This window comes from Panthera leo, chromosome C1, assembly GCF_018350215.1.
Source record: "Panthera leo isolate Ple1 chromosome C1, P.leo_Ple1_pat1.1, whole genome shotgun sequence".
Classification (NCBI taxonomy): domain Eukaryota; kingdom Metazoa; phylum Chordata; class Mammalia; order Carnivora; family Felidae; genus Panthera; species Panthera leo.
Genome location: NC_056686.1, coordinates 17,747,414 through 17,770,151, shown reverse-complemented (window position 1 = coordinate 17,770,151; position 22,738 = coordinate 17,747,414). Strand labels below are relative to the sequence as shown.

Here is a 22,738-nt window from a genome sequence, read left to right as displayed (position 1 = left end):
GACCTCCGCGCTGCCCCTGCCACACCCCTTTCCCTTTTGCCTCAGCCTTGGCTTTCACTGTCTGTCTCTGCTCTTCAAGATCAGTAACCTTCGTGAAGGCCACTTCTACGAGTTCCGTGCCCGGGCGGCAAACTGGGCAGGTGTTGGTGAGCTGTCGGCGCCCAGCAACCTGTTTGAGTGCAAAGAGTGGACGATGCCCCAACCAGGTGAGGGGTCTGAAGATGCCGAAGCCCAGCACCTGCCCTCACCCCGTCCCCCAAATCCAACCAGTAGATGGGATGGGCATCACCAAGCTTTCTGTGCATCCAAGCTTACTCTGTTGGTCCCAGACCTCAGACCCCTGGTCCCTTCCACCAACAAACCCTATAATCTCTGACACAGACAGTCTTAACCTTACCTTAGAGGACCCCTGACCTTGGCCATCAACTGGCTCTGCACCCTCTGCATAAACTCTCCCCTAGCTCAGCACACCATCTGAGCTCTGATTTTGGCCGCAGGCCAATGTCAGACCCCAGGAGCACGCTGTTAGGGTGACTGACACCCTGCACGCCATTCCCCACAACCTCGTTAACTTTCTCTCAGATGAGCCCCCACCTCCTCCCCAGGAAGGAAGGGTCGCAACCTTCCATCATGCTGTTCAGCTCAGTGCTGGTTTTTATTTTTAACTAAATGGTAGATAATTAGTATGCGTGATGCTTTAGACAGTAATTATGAACAATATCATTATCTGTATTTTATAGATGAGGAGACAGGAACATAGGGGTTGAGGAACTTGAGCAGAGGCCCCAAAGCCTGAAGCTGGGGCCCGAACCCCGGGGATCTGACTCTGGGGGTCATGCCGTAGCCCCTACACTAATCACTGAAATAGCAAAGACATTAGAAGGGTTACTGCTGCCTGGGATAGGGAGGGAGAAGATCGTGGATGCTTCCGGAAGAAGTGATGCTGAGCACATTTTGAAAAGTTAACGCTCTCTCAGGCCCAGACCAAGACCAAGTTTGTCGCAAAGCCAAGTCCTACCAGGTCCCCACTATGCCCAGAGCAGGTGCTTCCAGATTGACAAGGTTGATGGCAGACCGCCCGGCTCGCTGCCTAGCTGGCTGGCTGGCCGACTCCTCCTCTACCCCACCTCCCACAGGCCCCCCGTATGACGTGCAGGCGTTCGAGGTGCGGGCCACCTCCCTGATGCTGAAGTGGGAGCCCCCGCTTTATACCGGGGCTGGGCCGGTCACAGGCTACCTCGTCAGTGTCCAGGAAGAAGGCTCTGAACAGTGGCAGCCAGTCACCCCAGACCGCATCTCTGGCACCCACCTGAGGGTGAGTCCCCTGCCCCTTCACCCCCCTGCCCCACCCCGAGCCTTCCCTGCCACTGAACATAGCAGGACTACAGAACACTGGAGCTGGGATGACCCTCAGGGATCACTGCCCTCACTTAATGTCAGCACAGGACCAGAGACGGGGAGTGGCATACCCAGGGTCACACAGCAAGTGGGCCGTCTGACCCGCCGGCCGGTTGCCTTAAACTGCTCCAAGCTGGGCAGACTCCTCCCTAAACCCTCCCTCACAGTCATCCAGGTATGTCAGCATTGGATAGGCCTTTTCCCTCGAGCCAGGAATTCTGCCCTGGGATTGGACTGCAGAGGAATAATTAAGCAAGCGCACAAAGACCTATACAGGCAAAAGTTGGAAACAGCTTAAATGTCCATCGGTAGGGGGTTTGCTTAAATCAGTCGGTGTATCTTAGAGCGTAATCCTGCGCCAGGTAGTAGAAAGGCGATGATAGTTTAAGGAGTGACAATAGTACAAGAAATGAGGTGTCCCTACATGTATGTACTGACATGAAAATGGATCCATCATCTGTGGCTAAGAAAAGCAGAATACAAAGTAGAATATTTATATGTTCGATAACATACTATGTATATACATAATATTACACAGTAACAAACATATACATAGATACATATTTCTCTTTTTTTTTAATGTTTATTTTTCTTAGACAGAGTGCCCGTGGGGGAGGGGCGGAGAGAGGGAGACACGGCATCCAAAGCAGGCTCCAGGCTTCTGAGCTGTCAGCACAGAGCCCGAGGCAGGCCTCGAACCCACAGACCGCAAGATCATGACCCAAGCCAAAGTGGGATGCCTAGCCGCCTGAGCCACCCAGGCGCCCCAGTATTTTCCTAATTTAAATGAGAAACAAACTCTAAACTTTTTGGATAAATAAGAAATCTAGCAGAATCGTTGGTTTTATTCACCTGTGGTGGTCATTGGAACTTCCACCAACTGGCCAATATTGGACAGGCCAGAAAACAAAGTGTCAAGGAAGCGTTCTCAGTGGGCGCAAATCACTGCCTTAGTCAATCCGTCAGAATCCCAGACGTCCCGGTGCCTGAGGCTGTTTCCACACACCCAGCGCCCATCTCTGCAGCCACCAAGTCCCCCCCACCCCCCGGGGCCGCCTGTGTTTGAGGAACATTTGTGAGGATAGTCCTGTGATGTGGACTAGATTCTATTTTCTGGAGCTCTAGGGAAAGGAGGAATGTGTCTTCCCCAACTCACTTTTCAAGACCACACATTAGCGTCCCATCAGTTAGCACCAAGAGAGAAGAAGGCACGTTCACGATGCCCCGAACAATGTGGAAAGAATGCAAAGCCAAGAAACGTGGTCCCTGTCCTGTTTCTACATGGTTTATGTGCATTTCAAAGCCCAAACGGAGTGTTACAGAACTGTTATTTCTGGTGCTCGCTTCGGCAGCACCTATACTAAAATTGGGACCATCAGAGAAGATGAGCAATGGTCCCAGCACGAGGACAGCGTGCAGATTCGCGAAGCCTTCCACGGGGATTCTCTGGCAAAGCGAGGCAGTGTAAAGGGACTTCTCTTGTCATCGTCCAAGAAACCTTGTGCAGCGTTAGATCGAGGATCGGCTTCCGCTGGAAAGTAAAGCCAGATTTGTTTGGGGGGGAAAAAAATTGTTATTTCTGGTCGTCTGTGGGGGTGGGACTGCCAGGAGAGCTTAACCCTTCATTTTACATCCTTCTCTATTGCTTTAATATTTTCCCAGCAAGTGTGTCTTTCTTTTAGAATCAAAACAGTTAAAACCTTTCATTTTGAAACAATAGCCGTAAGGCCACCGGAGGACAGGCCTTGGCCAGTGGAATGCTCTGCGATTCTGCAGTTTCTGCCCCACGGGGTCAGGCCCCCTGCAGTAGAGTCGGCCAGCGCTGAACAGCTGGTCCCAGAGAGCCACACGAGAGGGACGGTCCTTCTGCCTCCCCACGTAGCTTGGCCCAGGCCAGGCTGGGCAGGCCCTGGTGACTTGGCACCATTTTTGCGTTGTGGGTGGTTGGCCGTTTACTGAACACCTCTTGGTGCCTTCTTAGTGCCCGGTCTGGAACCGGATCCTAGACGTAAAGAGCAAAATAAGCCGCGGTCTTTGGGCAGCAAGCAGTTACCTTACCGTGTATTGTATGATTGAGGGGGAGGCCCAAAGGGATTCTGGGAGTTCCAAGGAGGAAGGTAAGAGACCCTTCCTGGAGTCCTCGAATCTGCCCGAGCTGAGCTGAGTGGTCAAGGATGAATTGGCATTGGCTAGACCAAGAACGAGGGGAGGGCTTTGCAGGCACAGGGCTCAGCAAGGACAAAGGCAGGAAGACGTGGAACGGGAAACCGATCAGGTGAATCTGGGCACCCGGAGGGAGTCATGGAGTGAAGGGGCCACACGGAACGGCAAGAACACAGAAGACACAGAAGGCTAGGGCCAGATTAAGAAGATGTTGCGCTAAGCATGCCAAGCATGATCAGACCGGCATCTTGGAAGGACTGGCAGAGGGGAAGTCTGGGAAGAAGGATCTAGAGTCAGGGACACCATTCGGGGAACTGTTGGACTAATCCAGGTGAGGAGAAATAAAGCCTCGATCAGGGCCACGGCTGGGACGTGGAGAAGAGTAGCCACGTTCAAGAAATGTTGGGGAAGGTGTGAACTCAGTGATGAGAAGTGTAGGGCCCAAGAGAAAGATGTCAAAGATGATCCCCAGGCTTCTCTCTGGGGTGATGGATGGAGAAGAGATGGGGTGCTTTCTTGTTGAGGCGGGTGACGAGTTAAGTGGGCAGAATTCCACGTGCCACGGGCATGGGAAGTAATCCCAGTGCAGGAACCCACTGCAGACCGGGACTCGGGAGAGTGGGGTGCTCCTGGCCTGCCCCCCACCCCAGGGCGAGTCTTTGCTGTCCTCAGTGCTCACTCTGGCCCACCCCTCCACCTCCCCCAGGTCTCTGACTTGCAAGCGGGAAAGAGGTACAGGTTCCAGGTTCAGGCCGTGAATTCAGCGGGTCCGGGACAGCCATCCATGCCCACCGACCCCATACTCCTGGAAGACAAGCCAGGTAAGGGCAGGGGGAGGCGCGGGCACCCCGAGGCCGGGCTGTGCCATCAGGGACAGGCAGAGGTGAGCGGAGGGTCGGGAGGAGCATGCAGATGTGCGGCAGGAAGGGCCCCCCTCCCACCGCCACCCTGCACATCATCCGGCTCCGCCTTTCCTCTCTGCCTGTTTCTCGCCCACTCCCCACTCCTGCTCATTTCTGTGGGACCCCAAGATACAAACATATGTTTGCTTCCTATTCGATGGGGTTTTCCATTCTTTCACGTGCCATATGCATAAACTCCCACAACTCCTCGTGGATATTTAACACCCACCTCCATCCCAGATACCACACGAGGCTTTGTCTCTCTTGCAGCCACAGCTCCCGAGGTCCCCTCCTGCCACACACACCAGGTGCTACACTAGGTCCTCATACGGCCCGGCCCTCCCAACAGGCCCCTGGGCGAGGGATCATTGCCCCCACTCACAACTGACTCTGGCGTGGCTCAGAAGTTAACCGGTCCGGTCACGCAGCTAGCACATGACGGAATCACTTATCTCTGCGGCCTATAAGCCACATTCTTTTTCCAGTCTTTCAATTCTCCGTTCATTCCACAAATATTTGGTGATGCCCACACTGCACTGGGGACACAGGGCCCCTGCCCTAGCATGGGGGAGGGGGCCGGACATAAACAAGGAAAGGATTATGCGAAGGTGATGACTTAAGGGGGTGGTAAGTGCTGTAAAGGAGATGAACAGGGGGGTGGGGTGGGGCGGGGCTTACTTTAGCCAGGGTGGTCAGGGAGGGCCTCTCTGAGGAGGTGTGACATTAGAGCTGAGAGGGAGCTGATCACACAAGGCCTTGGAGACCCGGGCAAGGAGACTGGGGTTTATCATTTTATTCGAGCGCAAATGGGCAGCCGTGGAAAGGGTTAAGCAGGAAGGCGAGTGACTTGGGTTTATTGCTTCTCAACGTCTGGTGCCCTGCCTTGGGTCCTGCCCTCAGATGCCCGAGAGATCGAGGTTGGTGTGGATGAAGAGGGCTTTATCTACTTGGCTTTCGAAGCCCCCGAGGCCCCTGACTCGTCAGAGTTTCAGTGGTCCAAGGACTACAAGGGCCCGCCAGACCCCCAGCGGGTCAAGGTCGAGGAGAAAGCTAACAAGTAAGTGAGGGCAGAGGGGCAGTGTAACTAGTCCACAGGTCCCAAAGGCTGTCAGGTGAGTGGGGAGAAGTTCAGGGGCAAGGCCACCGGGGAGGGGGGGGGGAGGGGGGGTACTCACGATAGTGGGCCTGGCTGGGGCTGCTTGGTCTCTCACCAAGGACGCCAGCTGCCACCTTAGGTAGAAATGAGGGGACGATGCATTTAAGGGCAAAAATGGCAACATTCACTAAAGATTCTTCTGCAAGGAATTGTGCTGCCAAGGAGACGCAAAGCACGTGGTTTCTAGCCTGGGTGCCAACGGCTTGCTCTCAAAAGTTCTCTGGGCTCAGCGTCCTCACGTGTAAAAAGAGGGGTTGGGACCAGAGGTCAAACGTCCCCATGTCTCACTCGCCCACCCCCGGCAGCTCTGGCTTTGGCCCTGTCCAGATGATGGCTTGAGCCCTGGGGGGCAAGAGGGCAGTGTGGCCAGTAGGAAGACCCTGTGCCAGAGAGCCTGGCTAACGGGGCCATTGAAGGTGCCAGGCCAGAGCTACCCTGGGCAGGGCACCCCGGGGGGGTGTAAGGAGGCGTGGCCAGGGGTGGGGCTGGGGTGCCGGGGCCTGCAGTTCTCAGGCCTCCAGGGCACAAGGCTCCTCACCGAGTCTCTGCTCTCCTCTCTCCGCCAGGTCCAAGGTCATCCTGAAAGAGCCTGGCCTTGAGGATTTGGGCACCTACTCAGTAGTGGTCACCGATGCTGACGAAGACATCTCGGCCAGCCACACGCTGACTGAGGAAGGTAATGCCCCTGCCCCACTGCCACCTCCCCCAGAGAGACAGGCCCACATCAAGAGTCCCGAACACAAATGTCCCCAGAGGCTGGCAAGGAGCAACAAAAACTGATAAAGCAGCGATTTCCGGAGAAGTAGGCCGTCACCCACCCATTCAGTCAGCCAGTCCATTGACGAGTATCTGTGGAGCGCCTACCATACTCCAGACACTGTCCTGGGCACTGGGAACTCAACAGTCAAAAACCCCTGCTCGGCGGAGTTCACGTTCTTCTTGTCTCTCTTTCCCTTTTCTACTTTTGATAAAAAGCAAAGGAACCAGAATTATTTCACCTCCTTCTGTCGCCCCAGAAATACCACAGCGCAGGGTGAGGGCAAATTGCAAATGGCCGCTGGTCTGAGGAACCAGGGCAATAGGGAGCAGCGGGGACTGTGGCAAACCAGAGAGGGGATGCTGTGTCTCAAGGGTCAGCCACATTTGATGGCTTAGACAGAACCGGAGCCAGTGCTGTTGACGGACAAGACTCCGGCTCCGCTGTCCCCAGAGTACGAGGGGCGACGGGCCGCCGTCTTCCCGGCTGAGTGCTTGCTCGTGAGGCCCTCTGATTTTGTTAAGATGCAGAAGCCACACAGGCTCAGGTCCCGAGTCCACTTCCATAATCTGCCGGCTGCTTGATGTGGAGCAAGCCACGTCGCCTCTCTGGACCTCGGTTGGCTCATCTGCAAAGGGAGATGATAATCCCCGGGGCTGTCCCAGCAGAAACAATGTTATGCGGATACAGTCAGGTGATTGACTGTCTGCAGACTCAAGCCACGTTTCTGGTTTTCGTTTTATTCTGTTTTCACTTTGCCATGAGTCGAGACTCACCATACTCAGGGCTCTGGGGCTTACAAGGGAAAATGAAGTGTGGGCCCCACCCCGGCCACCAGTGGGCCTGGAGCGGTCAGAGGGGACAGTAGTGCTCACCCCACAGCGCTGTGTGAGGACGGGTGAGGGCACGCGGAGCCCGGCACAGGGTAAAACTTCCCCGAGGAGGTAGCACGCCTCAGGCGGCCTACAGCACTGTCCCTCACCCTCACCTCCTGTGTAGCGAGTGACTCCAGGCCGGGGGGGGGGGGGGGGGGGGGTTGGGGAGGGGTCTCTTGGGACTTTCACCCAGCACGGGACGCTAGGATGGCTCCCATGAACCCACTGGCCCCGGGCACTTCACTCTCCTTGTTTTGTTTTGTTTCTCCTTGTGCCTCCCGGTCCCAGAGTTGAACAAGCTGAAGAAGTTGAGCCATGAGATCAGAAACCCAGGTAGGCTGGGCCCTCGGGGGTGTCTGGAGCAGAGCTGACTGGGGCCCAGCAGAGGGGACAGAGGATGGGAGCATCACGGGGCTGCAGGGTCAGAGGCCTGGGGAGTCTGCGGTCCGCAAAGGAGAAAAGGGCGGCCAGCAGGGCGGGAAGGGAATACAGAGGAGGGCAGAGTAGATGGCTTCGTCCGTCCTCTTGTAATTGTTATAATTGGCTCTTCCGTCCTGTGGACTTTGGATCATCTCAGCCTCCGCCCCCTTCCGTTGCTTAGCAGCAGCGTGTGGTCCCCAGAGCAGGGGTCACACACCTGGGTGCACCTGGGAGTCACCCTGATAACTTTTAAAGCCCCAGTGTCCAGGCCGTGCCCTAGACAAATCAGAACCTCTGGGGCTGGAGCCCAGACATTCACCTTTTTAAAAATCCTCAGGGATCCAGTGCCCGGCCAGGGTGAGAACCATGGCCTCAGATCCCTAGGGAGATGGGACGCTTCTCTGAGATGAATTGCATTAGAGGGACTGAACGTGGAAACCGTCCCCGGACCCCCATCCCAGCGGCGTGGCCCTCAGACTCTTGAAGCGCTTTGCCTGTTAAATGGCCAGGGTGTGCTCACGGTGGGGCTGGTCGGGAGTGGAGAGGGGAGACGGGTGCCCCACCCACCCGCTTCTTGTCCTCCGCCTTCCAGTGATCAAGCTGATCTCTGGCTGGAACGTTGACATCCTCGAGCAAGGAGAGGTGCGCCTGTGGCTGGAAGTGGAAAAGTTATCTCCCGCCGCTGAGCTGCATCTAATCTTCAACGAGAAGGAGATCTTCAGCTCACCGGTAACCGGGGGCTCAGACTTCTTAGGGGAGGTGCCCCCCCCCCCCCTCCCGCCCGGGACGCGGCGTCTGGCGGGGCCAACAGCACCCCCTAGTGGACATTTCAGGAACGGCCACATGCTTTGTCACAGCGATGAGATGGGGGTGGGGACACCTGGTGGCTAGGGCCCGCCAGTGCGAGAAACACTCCCACGGATAAAGACTCTCCATCCCCCCCCCCCCCCCCCCCCCCCCCCCCCCCCCGCCACACACAACTTTTGACTGTCTTACTAGACATTCTTAAGATTAAAAACCTACATTCACGCTTACAGTTCTCTGAACCTAGACCCTCACCTTGTGATACAAAGTATTTGTGCAGTTTTAACATACACCTAATAGACAAGTTACTCCGTTAGCCACCTGACCCTACACTCTTTCGTTCATTTTCCTGTTCTTTTTTGTACAAAATGGCTTTTGATCTTTTTGCTTTACCGAACTTCTCTTAAATTCAAACCAGTTCATCATAAATCAGTGCAACAAGACAGATTATCGCTGAGCATCTACTATTGAAATGCATATGATTTTTATTTCTTCTTCACGTTACAGTTGTGGTATAAAAAAAATCATGCCTGTCGATAGATTGTATTAGATTGAAGCATGAGTTGCCCACGTTCAACTGTTTTTACAAACATGGCAATTTCAGTCTCAGGAGAGATTCGATCATACTGCCATGTTGTTTGCAAATTGCATTTTCAGATGGCAAAGTGGGCATCAGACAATATGTGTTACAGAGAGGAGCACTGGTTCTGACAGAGGAGAATCTGCTCAGGGCTGGATGTCAGGACTCCTACCTGTGGGCTGTGTGCCCTTGGGCAGGCCTGTGCACCTCTCTGTGCCTCCGTTTCTGTATCGGTACAACGGGGCTGGTTGTCCCGGGATCAGAAGAAGCAAACGAGAAAATAGACATGAAACTTCTACACAAAGATTAACAGCGACCTTGGCACATGGTAGAGGAAGTGTGAAAAAGTCTGCCCTCTTGAGTGCATGGCATTGGGACTATCGGTTGTCCCTGCAGAAAAATAAAACTATTCGTGAGATCGAGCCCCGCATGGGACTCTACACTTACAGTGCGCAGGGCCTGCTTCTGCTTCTCTCTCTGTCTGCCCCTCCCCTGCTTGCACTTGCTGTCTCTCAAAATAAACTTAGAAGAAAGGGCGGGGGAAGCACCTGGGCGGCTCAGTGGTTAAGCGTCCGACTTCCGCTCAGGCCATGATCTCACACTCCGTGAGTTTGAGCCCCGCATCTGGCTCTGTGCTGACAGCTCAGAGCCTGGAGCCTGCTTCAGATTCTGTGTCTCCCTCTCTCTCTGCCTCTCCCCTACTCACCCTCTGTCTCTTTCTCTCTCAAAAACATAAATAGACATTAAAAAAAATTATAAAAAAAAATAAAACTAGATGGCTCCCTCAAATCATACATACAAATAAGTCCGGAGAGAAGACAGTCCTAAATGTGGAAAATAAAACTTTTAAAAACTGTTAGAACGTGACAAAATGTAAATGAGTGTTAATTCTGGGTAGCAAGCACACAGGCATTTTTTATATTATCCTTTAAACTTGCATGGGGATTTGTAGAAAATGTGGCACAGTGGGGGTTTGGGCTTATTATTAATCGCAGTTAACTCAAGTACCCAAGACTCTCCTGTGCCCGCTGGGCCCCAGGGTGTTCCCGGGGGCCGGTGTGACGCAGCCCAGGGCTATAGGAGAAGCAGAGTTACCCAGGGCCTCCTCCCCAGTCTCTGAAGGCATCTAACTCTGCACATATCACACCCCCCACCCCTTCAAGTCCAGGTACGCCCTGATTTGTGTCCCACAGTACAAATTCCCTGGGATAGGAAAAGGGCAAAAAAGATTCTCCGGCTTTATTCTCCCCAGAACCGCAAAATCAATTTTGACCGAGCGAAGGGCCTGGTGGAAGTGATCATCCAGAACTTGTCGGAGGATGACAAAGGATCCTATACTGCTCAGCTCCAGGATGGAAAAGCCAAAAACCAGATCACCCTGGCACTGGTGGATGACGGTCAGCCGCGCCCTGCCCGCCCCACACGCCCAACCTGGGCTCTCAGCTCCGGGGCCTGTGTCCATCCCCAGGCTCTTCCCGGCTCACAACTCTTCGTCCCGATGTGTTCACAGATTTTGACAAACTTCTGCGGAAAGCGGACGCTAAGAGGAGAGACTGGAAGAGAAAACAGGGTAAGAAGTGCTGGGGTGAAGTTCAGAGGCCGTGGCCGCCAAGCCAGCGGACAGTGCTGGGGACCTGCTAGGGACCTGCGGGACGGGTGGGCTAACAGGTCCCTCAGCCCCACTGGGTCCCCGAGGGAGGGCCACTGCAATTCAATGCAGCTCTGTCCCGGTGCAAGAACAAGACACCGAGCAACACCCCTGAGGGTCAAGCCCAACCCTGAGAGTGACACCTCCTTAAATTTGGCGCCCCAGGCACCTCTCCTGCCTCACCTCCGTCCCTTGCCTTGGTGGCGGCAGAATCTGAGGGACCTGTGATCTCTAGCTGCCCCTCCCCCGCGGGCTGCCCCCCATCTCACCACCAGGTGGCGCCCTGGCGGAGCCTGGAGCTCTGACGGTGGGCGTGTTTGTTTTGTGCTCGCAGGTCCCTATTTCGAGGAGCCCTTGCAGTGGAAGGTCACGGAGGACTGCCAAGTGCTCCTGACATGCAAGGCAAATCCCCGCCCCTGCCTCCAGCCCTGCCCCCCCCCCCCCCCCCCCCCAGTGCGGGGAACATGTGGCTCCTCCCCCCCAGCCCGGTGGCTGTCCTTGCCCGCTTTCCCAAATTCCTGTGCTTGGCTGATCCCAAGGAGAAGTAGCCCCAGGAGGACCAGTTTAACTAGAAAACAGAGCTACTCCCTGGAAGAGCCCAAGGAGCCAAATTAGTGGGGGTCCCATCAGCCTTCAGCTAGATCTCCCAGCTGTTCCAGGAAGGGGTTCTGTGGGGCCAGGGGGGCCAGGAGCAAGTGAGGGGTCTATATATGGAGGGGGATTCCCTAATGTTTGTTAGTAGCCTTGCCAGACCCTGTGCTCAGCACCCATCTGCCTCACAATCATCTGTGAGACAGGCGTGGGTCGGAGAACAAGTAGAGAAACAGCTCAAGACCACGGGGTAGGAGGTGAAGTCTGGAGCGTGGTTTTAACGCAGTCTGCCTCCAAGGGTGGTGCTCCTTCTCAGCACCCTGCAGCCTCTTTAGATGCCTGGAGAAGGGTAGGATCTGTAAGACGCACAGACGCTTACAAGGAAAAATAGAGTAGAGAAGAGATCAGATCCAGAATGTGGAACGAGCAGAGGACATGCGGTGTGAAGGAAGGAATAGTTGAGATCTAAGAAGGAATTAGCTACGAGCGAGTATGGGGGTGAGGGAGACGCAAGTCTGTAGGAAAAAAAAGAGAGAGAGATCTGATGAGTTGAGTTCTTACTTAAAAAGAGAAAGCCTGAGAGAGTCTCTTCATTCCCTACCTCCCTCAGGCAACCAACACCAAGAAGGAAACCTGCTTCCAGTGGTTCTTCCAGAAGAAAGAGACACCGGACGGTCAGTACGACCCACAGACTGGAGTGGGAATCCTGTGCATCGAGGAGGTAAGTGCAACCCTAGGTCTCACACCCTCCAGGCAGCACCAGGAGCACTGGGCACCGGAGTCAAGAGCACTGGGCACGGAATCAGGAGCGGGGCTGGGACCAGGATGAGGCCAGTGAGACACTCACTTTGAGCACAGAATTTAAGGGGGCACTAAAACCTCAGTAATCAAGATAAATAACATTTCACGCAGTATTTTTTGAACCAAAATTAACTCAAGGGAAAAAAAAGCCCATGGAGGGGAAAATAGAAACATTTTAGGTAAAGGCAGGAACAGCAATACAGATATTTCCTTTTGTTTGGATTGCATTTCTGGCCCCGCCACTAACGGTGTGACCTTGGGCTAGTCATTGTCCTCTGAGCTCAGCGTTCGTCTGTAACATGAATGGGTCAGAAGGGACGCTCAGTCAAAGATTTGTTCCTGCCCCGACCAAGAGTGTAGGATTCAGGGCCGGAAGGCGATCGCTATGTGAGGCGGGTCTGGGCAGAGCAGAGCAGGCCTGAGGCTCAGTTCTCCAGCCCACTTGGCCTTCAGAGGGTGGGTGGCCTGGTTGAGATGGAAACACAAGGCCTGTGCTCAAACCTTCGATGCTTCTCTGCCCTGCGGCTGGTTTCTGCGGCCTCACGGGGTGCCACGGAGGACTGGAGCAAATGTGAGTTTGCTGACCAGAAAGGGAACAGTGACTTCAGGGTCTTCCCCCAAATCCCGGCCGGGATGATGCCACAACCGGCCTTTGTCGCCACAGCGCAAGCTCCTGGCACAGGGCAAGTAGGCGCTTCGTAGCTCGTGAGGCTTGTTGTAATAATTGCTTGGATTATCTTTGGCTTTCTGGCTTCCAAAGAGTTACCGCCTTTTGTAGCGACAGCCCGTGGCCAGGGCGAGGATTATGCCACCATCTCACAGGCGAGTAAATGGAGGCTCCGAGGGGTTAAGTGCAAAGACACAATCACCCCCACCCCCCCCCCCCCCCGCCCCCGGTTTGGCTGGGACTTTGGAGCCTCCACTGGGGGAGGTGGGGGCCAAGCAGGAGAGGTCTGTTGGGGTTCAGCTCTCCAATCCCCAGGTCAAGGGTTGTCTCTGCCTTGGATTCTGCCTCAAAACACACTATGGAGAGATGGTCGGAGTGGGAGAGACCCTTTGAGGGGGGACAGGGAAGCAGATAGTTCTCCCAGGGCCCGAAGGAGATGCTGTGCAAGGAGAGGTCACTTGTGACAGCTGGACCTTGCTTCAGGAGCGCAACCCAGGCTCTTGCTTTGCTGAGTGTCAGTTCGGGCTTCATTTGGGGTTGACGAGCACGCGCCAGAAAGGAGCCCCTTGTCCTGGCCAAAAGATAGCACGCTTCCTTCTGGAGAAGTGCAGAGGGGTCCCTCCAGCCGGGGCCTCCAGGGAGCAGGGCAGCTCAGGTAACCCTGCAAAGAGAGGTCCTCATGTCCTTCTCAGTGCCGCTGCCTGTGAATCTAAAGGTGGGGTGTCTGCTTCTGCCCTCAGTTCCCCCCCACCTCCCGCTACCTGCCCCCTGGCCCAGACCAGCCCTGAACTTGGAATCAAAGAGCTCCAGAGGTAGAAGAAGCCTTAGAGATCACCCATTCCAGATGGGTAAACTGAGGCCCAGAGAGAAGAAGAGTTTTTGCCTGCGATCACACAGAGAGTTAGGGGCAGGCCTGGAGCCCAGGCTGATTGGCACTCCTTCCAGAACGTATGCCAATACCCTCATGCTCTCATCCTTCTTTCCAGCTGTCCAAAGAAGACAAGGGAATTTATAGAGCAACGGTTTCTGACAATCGAGGGGAGGATGACACCATACTGGACCTCACAGGTGAAGGTAGGAGCTGGCGATGTGAGAGATGGGCCAGGAGGACCCAGGGATCACACAGAACCACAAGATGTGATACGACCTGTAGGGTAAAATTTATGAGATCACCATATCACTTGGGGCAATAGAGAAGCTAAGGGACCTGCCCAAGGCTGCACAGCGGGCGGGTGGCCGGGACCTGGTCTGTGATACCGAAATCCGGATTCTCTGCAGCATACCGCCGTGAGCCTAGGCTTCGAGACCCGAAGCCGGAGTTCACCCCTCCACCCCCTACCGAGCCCTAGGCTCAGTCAACCATCAGGCTGGTTGACTCAGCCTCCAAGAAAATTGTCAGGCTGCCCTATTTGTCCTCCATCCGTGGTGCCCCCCTGTCCCATCAATCAGTGAGTGCCCCAGACCCAAGCCAGTGAGGGGACATCCTGTGGAGCTCCCTGTACCCTGAGCTGTTCATGAGGTCCACCAGGCTTTCCCGGGGACATGCCTACCCCTGGCACATCCCTCGAAGGACCCTATGTCAGCTGACCATCTCTCTGTCTCCCTCCAGCCCTGGATGCCATCTACACTGAGCTGGGCAGGATTGGTGGTAAGCAAGCCCCCCCCCCCACCCTTTTTTCAGCCCTGTCCTGATGCCAAATAGCCTCCAACGCACCTCCAGCCAGCCTTGGCTGCCAGGCATGGGTTTAGTTTCCAACCTCAAAGATCGACGTAGAAGTTCGTACCTCCTCACAATGCTGCATTTCCCCCGCCGCACGTGTAGAGCAGGGGGGGAGCGGGCTGGCACCCAGATGTGCTGCCCAAAGGGCCTTGGCCTTCTCCTTTGCCTCCCCAGCCCTCTCTGCAACCCCGCTGAAAATCCAGGGGACCGAAGAGGGGATCCGGATCTTCAGCAAGGTCAAGTACTACAATATCCAGTACATGAAAACCACCTGGTTCCACAAGTAAGTTGGCCTTTCCCTGGAGCCCTAGCCCAGCTCTGGGGGTGGGGGAGTAGAGGGTGGGGGAGGACAGACAGCATCTGTCCCAGAGCCCAATCCCACAGGGGTGGCAGAGACAGGGTCTGTTACTAGTCACTCTGTCCACAGAGAATCAGGGATAGGGAAGAGCAATGAAAGGTACAGAAGGGAGGTTCCCCAGGAAAGGTAGGAACCCTGGTGGTAAACCAATTTTTCTAGCACATCCATGGCCACAGAAGCATCATTGTCTTAGAGAAGCATCTTGGAAGGATGCAGAATGAGGGAGGACCAGATGGTTGGGTGGGTCACGGCGCCTTTGTGGGTCTTTGCAGCCTTAGCAAACTCAGGCAGCCAGGCTGAGGGGAGAGGTGCAGGCAGAGGGATGTGTGGGGCTGACAACGGACTGCGTGCCAGGGCCGGGAGGCAGGATGGGTAAGTTACCCACAGAAACTCAGCCGGGAGCTAAGGGACTGCAGACAGTTTGAGAGCATTATTTTCCCGGTGCTGCTTACCATTTGCATGCCTCAGCCTTGTGGAGCAGACATTGCTGCACTCATCCTATGGAGAAGGCTAGACTGACTTGGTCAAGTTTGTCAAACGAGTTTGTCAAAGCCAAGGGCTCCTTTCCTAGCCAGAGTTTCTGAGCCCTGTGACCAGGTCCACAGGTGTCACTTCTGCAACACAACACTGAGGACATGGACCGGGCATCTCCAGGAATGAAATACAAGTAAAGAAGGGAAGGAGTCGATATGGTTTTTAAGGGCTAGGGAAGGATGATGGTGGGAAGACACACTGGGAGGGTTTAAGCTGAGGAAAATGAAGAGGTGAGGAAGTGATCCCCGGGGGTGGAGGACGTGGGAATCACTGACCCCAGAGCCCCGTTTCTTTAAGGTCCCAGGCTGAAGGACACATCACAAATACAGACTCAGCACTGGAACATGGTTGATGTGCCATGAATTTGCTGAATGAATGAATGAATGAATGAATGATGGATGGATGGTCAGCCCACAGATCTGGAAACAAAACCCCAGGAGAGGAGTTTGCGGGGGTGGGGGGTGCCTGTAGACCCCTAGCCAGCCAACACTGACGAGCAGGGCAACACTGACGGGCTGAGCCGTGTTCAACATTTCTTTGCCCTCATATCCAGAGAAAAACGCCTGGAGAGTGGTGATCGGGTGAGGGCTGGCACCACCCTGGATGAGATCTGGCTCCACATCCTGGACCCCAAGGACTCAGACAAGGGCAAATACACCCTGGAGATAGCCGCCGGGAAGGATACCCGGCAGCTCTCAACTGATCTCTCGGGACAAGGTGAGCTGTCCATCCGTCTGTCTGCAGAGAAACCTGTTTAGAAAATCCTGTGGTCTTTTGGGGGCAGGGGACTCCCATCTCGCCACCCAATCCTGGCACTGCCCCGAGAGAACACAGGGATGGGAAGACGGTGGAGGAACAGTCAGCGCTAAGCCCTGTAACCTGCAGGTCACAGGGACTGAGGCTCTGACGCTCCCCCCCACCCCCACCTCCCTCTCTTTCCTTCTGGCAGCTTTTGACGACGCCTTGGCTGAGCACCAGCGGCTGAAGTAAGTGCCCCCTGCATTTCTTGTGTGAACCATCGGCCCCTTGGGGTCTGGCACGAGCTGGGTACAGGACCCCTTCCTGGGAGCCTCAGCCAGCTGTGCCTTTCCCTCATCGCCCCCTCACCCCCACCCCGGGCAGGCCTGTCCTTTATCAAATGGAACTCAAGCCTTTTTCCCATTTCTGTTTTTCAGAGCCTTGGCCATCATTGAGAAGAGTAAGTCCAGTCGTATTTCTGTTATTTTCATGTCTGAGTTCGGGGCAGCTTCCCGTGAGTTCATGCCTCCTGGCAGGGCTCTGAGGTCCCAGCTCCCCATGGGGTCTGTGTGGCTGTGGGCGGCAGGGACACGACGACAGATGGATGGATAAGGGGTCCACGGACGCCTGATGTGTGGGTATGGACTGAGCAGGTGCAGCAGCCGGGGCCTGAAAGGCAGGGATAGACGGGAGGGAGGCTGGGCGGGCTTTCCGGGTGAGGGGTGAGGGCTGGGGAGGGGACGGCCTTAAAGCCGAAGCTGGTTCTGCCTGTTGGGGCACTGGGGCCTCCTGCAGCCCAGGACACAGCCCCAACCCCAGAGGGACGTGAATTGGCCTCTGAGCAGCAAGGATGCCACCACCAAGTCCACACACGTTACCTTCATCAGGTGACCCCGGCCCGTTCCTCCTCCCCAGTTCTGGAGGGGGAGGGGCACCTCACTGTCACCTTCAGGCACCACCGGTCATAATGGTGACTTCAAGTCAATAACAGAAGCACAGCGTGTCCCTATCTTCTGTTTGTGAAGGCAAAGAAACACGTAATACGGACTTAAAGATTTCTACCCGAAATGATGAAAATAGAGAAAAGAAACATTGCTTAAAAATAAAACCCCCGCTCTGTGGAACCTGATCCCGGGAAGCAGCTGGCAGGAAAGCATTCATCACCGAGGGTCTCTCTTTTCCCTTCCAGATCGTGCCAAGGTGGTGAGGGGCCTGCCCGATGTAGCCACCATCATGGAAGATAAGGTACTGACCAACCCCCGCAGTCCCACGCTCTGCCCCCTCTCATATCCGTTACAGATCTTGATACAAGGTAGCACCGTGGATTCAAGAGCCGAAGGAGCCGGATCCACCCGAGTCTGGCCGAGTGACCACAGTCACTGGGCACGTGTAGTATAAGGAGAGACACTGAGCCTCGTGTCGGGCCCGTGGGGGTGCTCACCCCAGCTCTCTGGGTGGCCCTGGGCATCACAGCCTTCTGTCAGTGAACTTCCGTTTCCGTAGGAGTTCTACTTGGTGATCCCTAAAAACCCCTCTAGACCCGAAAATACCCAAGTCTAGTGTTCTAGAAAATGATCGTTAATGTTTGCATGGTGCTTACTTTGTGCCAGGCACTATTCCGTTATGTGCACGTACTTCAGTCTGTTTAACCATCAAGGCAACCACATGAAACGGGATTATTCCTAGTCCCTCTTTGTAGCTGAGGAAACTGAAGCCCAGAGAGGTTAAGGGACTCTCCCAAGGTTACAAGGCCCTAAGGGGCAGAGCTGAGATTCAGAATCTGCATGTGCCCAGCTCCCCACTGAGTGTTTGACTGTTAAACTGTAGCGCTCTGTGTTAGAGCTTGTTCAAGGAATTTCAGGGGCGCCTGGCTGAGTGAGCGTCCAATTCCCGATTCTGCCTCAGGTCATGGTCTCAAAGTTGAGACATCAAGCCCCACGCTGATTCATTCTCTCCCTCTCTCTCTCTCTCTCTCTCTCCCTCTCTCTCTCTCTCTCTCTCTCCCTCTCCCCCTCCCTCTCCCCCCCCAAAACAAATAAATCAACATTTAAAAACAAAAAGAAGTTTCAAAGCCAATTCATAAATCTTTGTATTAAAGCAGTATAGTCTTCTTTACATGGTAAAATCCTAACGGCAGATATGCAACAAAAAACAATAAAGCAAAATTCAGGCCAATCTGGGGCAGATTTGCTAGGGTAACAATGGTCTGAAATTCCAACAAGTAAATGTGCCTGTAGAAAACTTGAGGGATGAAGGATGCGGAATTAAAATACATTGCCTCTCCCATTTTACTGTTATCCTTTTGTGGGTCACAAGAGAACACATGTAATACATTTATCACCAAGAGAAACGTACTGGGAGCTCTCCGGGCGGTGGGGGGGGGGGGGGTGGGTAGTGAAGATGAACGCCAAGTGTTAGTATGGGGAGGCCAGACTGAGTGTTCCCTTCCTGTGCTTTCCACCAGACCCTGTGCCTGACCTGTGTCATCTCGGGAGACCCCACCCCTGAAATCTCTTGGCTGAAGAACGACCAGCCTGTCACCTTCCTTGACCGCTACCACATGGAGGTGAAGGGGTCGGAGGTCACCATCACCATCGAAAGAGTCAACAGTGAGGACAGTGGGCGCTACGGCGTCTTCGTCAAGAACAAGTATGGCTCCGAGACGGGCCAGGTCACCATCAGCGTGTTTAAACATGGGGAGGAGGCCAAGGTGCTAGAGAAAATGAGAGAGCGTGTTCAGACACAGCCTGAGGCCTAGTGTGCATGGCCCGGGAGGGTCAACCAGTGGGTCACAGGCCCCTGGGCCGGGCAGGGGGGAAGGGGACAGGGTGGAACCCAGGACGGGGGGTGAGAGTGCAGTGGGTACGCTAAAGCGCAGAGGCCAAGACCTTGCTGGGGTCCCCAGGGGTCTCGGGGTAACGAGATGGGCACTGGACTTGGAGTGGAGAATTACACACAAGACCCCACTCCAAGTCCAAAGTCGCCGTGCACCTTGCCTATCTCATCTGCTAAATGGGAACTCCTCCGAGGGATTGTTTATGAAAACGCTTTATGGTTGTCACGACCGGGGGCGTCTGTTGGCATCTGGTAGGTAGAGGCCAGGGACGCTACTAAACCACAGCACCCCCCCCCCCCGACAGAATTATCAGACCCCAAAGGACAGTGGTGCCGAGGTTCATGAGTCCTGCCATAAACCCATAGGTCGCCACGTCCCCCCTTAGGGGTCTATAGTTTCAATTCACTGAAGTTCAACAGACACTCTTCTGAGGTCCCTATGTGCCAGGCTGAGAATGTCCCTGGAAACACAAAGATCGTTGAGATGCAGGCCCTGCCCTCGAGGCTTTAGCCCAGCAGGAGAGACAGACCTGGATATAAAAGACTCCAGGACAAGGCAGAGAAGGATGACAAAACAGATCCAAAGAAAGTGCCCCCAGAGGTCAGAGGAGGGAGATAGGTGTTCGTCCCAGTGGGGGAAGGTGAGCTTTAAAACACCTTCACAGGACTAGTGGAATTGGAGTTGGACGCTGGAAAGTGAGTCCAATTTGGCCATGGTATTGAGAGGAGGACATTTCAGGGTGACGCTGCCTCGGTGGCCTTGGCCTCCAGGCTGGAGAGGTGGAGAACCTCGGGACCTCCTCCAGCTTGGGGCCTCTGCCTGGCGCGGCCCATACTGGTTGGCCTTGTCGGCTGGACCTCAGCACAGAGCCGGTCGTGTCGCCGCGCTCCAATCTCCTTCTTTTTTAAAAATGAGATTTGGAGGGAGTGGGGTTTATAAAATGATAGATGCTTGTTGTAATGTTTTGGAAAAACCCTGAAAATGATAGAGGAGAAAATAAAATCATCAACACTCCCAACAGCAGGAGAGAACTCCCGCCTCCGATTTCTGAAACGGCTTCGGAAGTTCAGGATGAAACGAATCACCCCTCCATCCACTACCTACACATGCACGCAGGGTGGCTTAACTTGTACCCCCCCAGAGGCTCGCGTTCCAGGCTCCGTGGTGCGGGTCAGCACGGGTGTTCGGCAAGGGGAGCCGGGGGGAACGGGGTGTGGGGGGAACGCGACTGTCCCTGGCTGGGAACGAGTATCGGGATTGTGCAGATCTTGGAGGCAAACACGCCCAGGCTTGAAACCACAGGCTCGCCGTGTGCCCTTGGGCGATTCTTTCCCTTCCTCGGGGCCTCTCTCTGCGTCCCATCTGTAACACGAGAAAGCCGAAAGATCATTTTTGAAGGCCTTACGGCTGACACTGAGAGTCGTATTACCTCCCAGAACTTAACTCCCTTTGGCTTTGCTTTCCCCGTGACTGGTGGAAAAGAAGGCTGTATGCTATAGCCCCTGCTCCCGCTCTTGTACTTGGAGAGGGGACTTGGGTTCTTTCACGTGTCACTGCAAAATGTCACCTGCGTCAAAGAAATCAGAAAGCACGGTGTCCATGCGCTTTCTGCTTAGAGCTGTGACAGCCTCACATTTGCTTATGTATGTACTGGGTCATGACACAAAGCACTTCTCCTTCACGAGATCATCCCAACACAGGGAGGAGGTAGGCGGAGATCACGATGGTCACACGCACACCACGCTTCAGGGGCGCCTGGGTGGCTCAGTCGGTTAAGCGCCCGACTTCGGCTCCAATCATGATCTCGCGGTTCGTGAGTTCGAGCCCCACGTCGGGCTCTGTGCGGACAGCTCAGAGCCTGGAGCCTACTTCAGATTCTATGTCTCCCCCTCTCTCTACCCCTCCCCTGCGTGCTCTCTCTCTCTCTCAAAAAATAAACATTTAAAAAATAACCACTTTAAAGATTATGAAGCATTCTCATACCTCATTGCTAATCAGATCAAATGGGACAGCATCCTAGGCTCCATTTCCCCACACAGGGCGAATGAGAGCCCAAATGGTAAATGGCAGAGTCAGGACAAGAACAAGAGTCCCTGGGTCCTGGTCCAGAGGATGTTCTGCTCTGCCACACTGCCCTTGAGCAGTGTCCAAACCGCTGGCTTTCACCTTCTTCTACCCTTCCCAGTGGCCTCTGCTCCTGCCCCCAGCCTAGGCTGCTCTCAGCACCTGCTTCCTGGATCCCTCTGGCTCCTCCTTAGTTACGATTTCCTCTTGCTCCTTATTATTCTTTTAATGGTTCTTCCTGGGAAACATCTGTTGGTCTAGCCCGATCCCTGGTACCCTATGTGGGACTCAGAGAGGCAGAACTTCATCCGTCTTATCTGACGGAGCCCATCAGCAAACACGTGATCCCAGCATCCCCCAGGAGCCCTCGGTGGGTCTCCCAACATGCCAGACTTCCAGGGAGCAGTGGGGTCCCCCTTTATTCCCCCACCAGCCACCATCCCCTACACCTATTCTGCACCTTGGGTGCAATCCTTGTCCTAAAACATTAAGAGCTGTAAAGAGGGAGGGGCACCCGGGTGGCTTGGTTGAGCGTCTGACTTCGGTTCAGGTCATGATCTTGTGGTTTGTGAGTTTGAGCCCCACGTCAGGCTCTGTGCTAACAGCTCAGAGCCTGGAGCCTGGAACTCTGTCTCCCTTTCTCTCTGCCCCTCCCCTGCTCATTCCCTCCCTCTCTCTCTCTCTCTCTCAAAAATAAACATTAAAAAAACTTTTAAGAGCTGTAAACAGGGAGAGCATAGGCAGCAAGGGCCCTAAAGAGAAATGACTGCCCATTATTACAATTAACCTCTCCCCACTCGGCCTCAGCCACCACGCCAGATGCTTTCAATACCTTAAAATTTCCAAATCACTTCCAGCAACTTGGGTGACATTTTCATGCCAAAAATACTTTCAGAAGCCACACTCCCCAGATGTCTCTAGCTAGAGGAAGCCAGATATTTTCAGCATTTGAGAAAAGTATAAATCTTGAGGCCAGAGGAGTTTCAGCAAAGGAGTGGCCTGGGTTGGAGGGAAAGCAAACTGCACAGCCTGGAAGGAATGTGTCCCTCCTGGGCCCCTTCAATGTCATTGGGCTGGCTGAGGTTCATGTCACTGCTTCCTATGTGAGCAGATCTAAAGAAAGAGAAACACGAGGTCACCCAGAAGCCTTTGTATGCCAATTATAGACATGTTCATGATAAAATGAACCTTTGGGTTTGCTTTAAAATACTCCGGTTTTGGGGAATGCAAGCTGGTGCAGCCACTCTGGAAAACAGTCTGGAGGTTCCTCGAAAAACTAAAAATAGAACTACCCTACGACCCAGCAATTGCACTACTAGGCATTGATCCACGGGATACGGGTGTGCTGTTTCGAAGGGACACATGCACCCCCGTGTTTATAGCCGCACTATCGACAATAGCCAAAGTATGGAAAGAGCCCAAATGTCCATCGACGGATGGATGGATAAAGAAGATGTGGGATATATATACAATGGAGTATTACTCGGCAACAAAAAAGAATGAAATCTTGCCATTTGCAACTACGTGGATGGAACTGGAGGGTATTATGCTTAGTGAAATTAGAGAAAGACAAAAATCATATGGCTTCACTCATCTGAGGACTTTAAGAGACAAAACAGATGAACATAAGGGAAGGGAAACAAAGAATATAAAAACAGGGAGGGGGACAAAACAGAAGAGACTCATAAATATGGAGAACAAACTGAGGGTTCCTGGAGGGGCTGTG

At 54.3% G+C, this 22,738-nt stretch overlaps 1 protein-coding gene across 2 annotated transcripts in view; it reads left to right on the top strand.

Annotated features, from left to right (window-relative positions):
- MYOM3 (myomesin 3) overlaps positions 1 to 20,045 on the top strand; it is a 44,189-nt gene extending 24,144 nt beyond the window's left edge. The window contains exons 17-35 of one of the 2 annotated variants that reach the window (XM_042951842.1): positions 80 to 206; positions 1,137 to 1,315; positions 4,268 to 4,382; positions 5,364 to 5,520; positions 6,186 to 6,295; positions 7,540 to 7,584; positions 8,264 to 8,400; positions 10,308 to 10,452; positions 10,566 to 10,625; positions 11,038 to 11,105; positions 11,905 to 12,015; positions 13,749 to 13,836; positions 14,372 to 14,410; positions 14,657 to 14,765; positions 15,928 to 16,091; positions 16,324 to 16,360; positions 16,550 to 16,572; positions 17,302 to 17,357; positions 18,577 to 20,045. In XM_042951842.1, the coding sequence (XP_042807776.1) occupies positions 80 to 206; positions 1,137 to 1,315; positions 4,268 to 4,382; positions 5,364 to 5,520; positions 6,186 to 6,295; positions 7,540 to 7,584; positions 8,264 to 8,400; positions 10,308 to 10,452; positions 10,566 to 10,625; positions 11,038 to 11,105; positions 11,905 to 12,015; positions 13,749 to 13,836; positions 14,372 to 14,410; positions 14,657 to 14,765; positions 15,928 to 16,091; positions 16,324 to 16,360; positions 16,550 to 16,572; positions 17,302 to 17,357; positions 18,577 to 18,870 (2,064 nt within the window). In that variant the 3' untranslated portion in view covers positions 18,871 to 20,045. The remainder of the gene's footprint in view (positions 1 to 79; positions 207 to 1,136; positions 1,316 to 4,267; positions 4,383 to 5,363; positions 5,521 to 6,185; positions 6,296 to 7,539; positions 7,585 to 8,263; positions 8,401 to 10,307; positions 10,453 to 10,565; positions 10,626 to 11,037; positions 11,106 to 11,904; positions 12,016 to 13,748; positions 13,837 to 14,371; positions 14,411 to 14,656; positions 14,766 to 15,927; positions 16,092 to 16,323; positions 16,361 to 16,549; positions 16,573 to 17,301; positions 17,358 to 18,576) is intronic. The other variant, XM_042951843.1, reaches the window with a different exon arrangement.
- Positions 20,046 to 22,738: the final 2,693 nt, after the last annotated feature.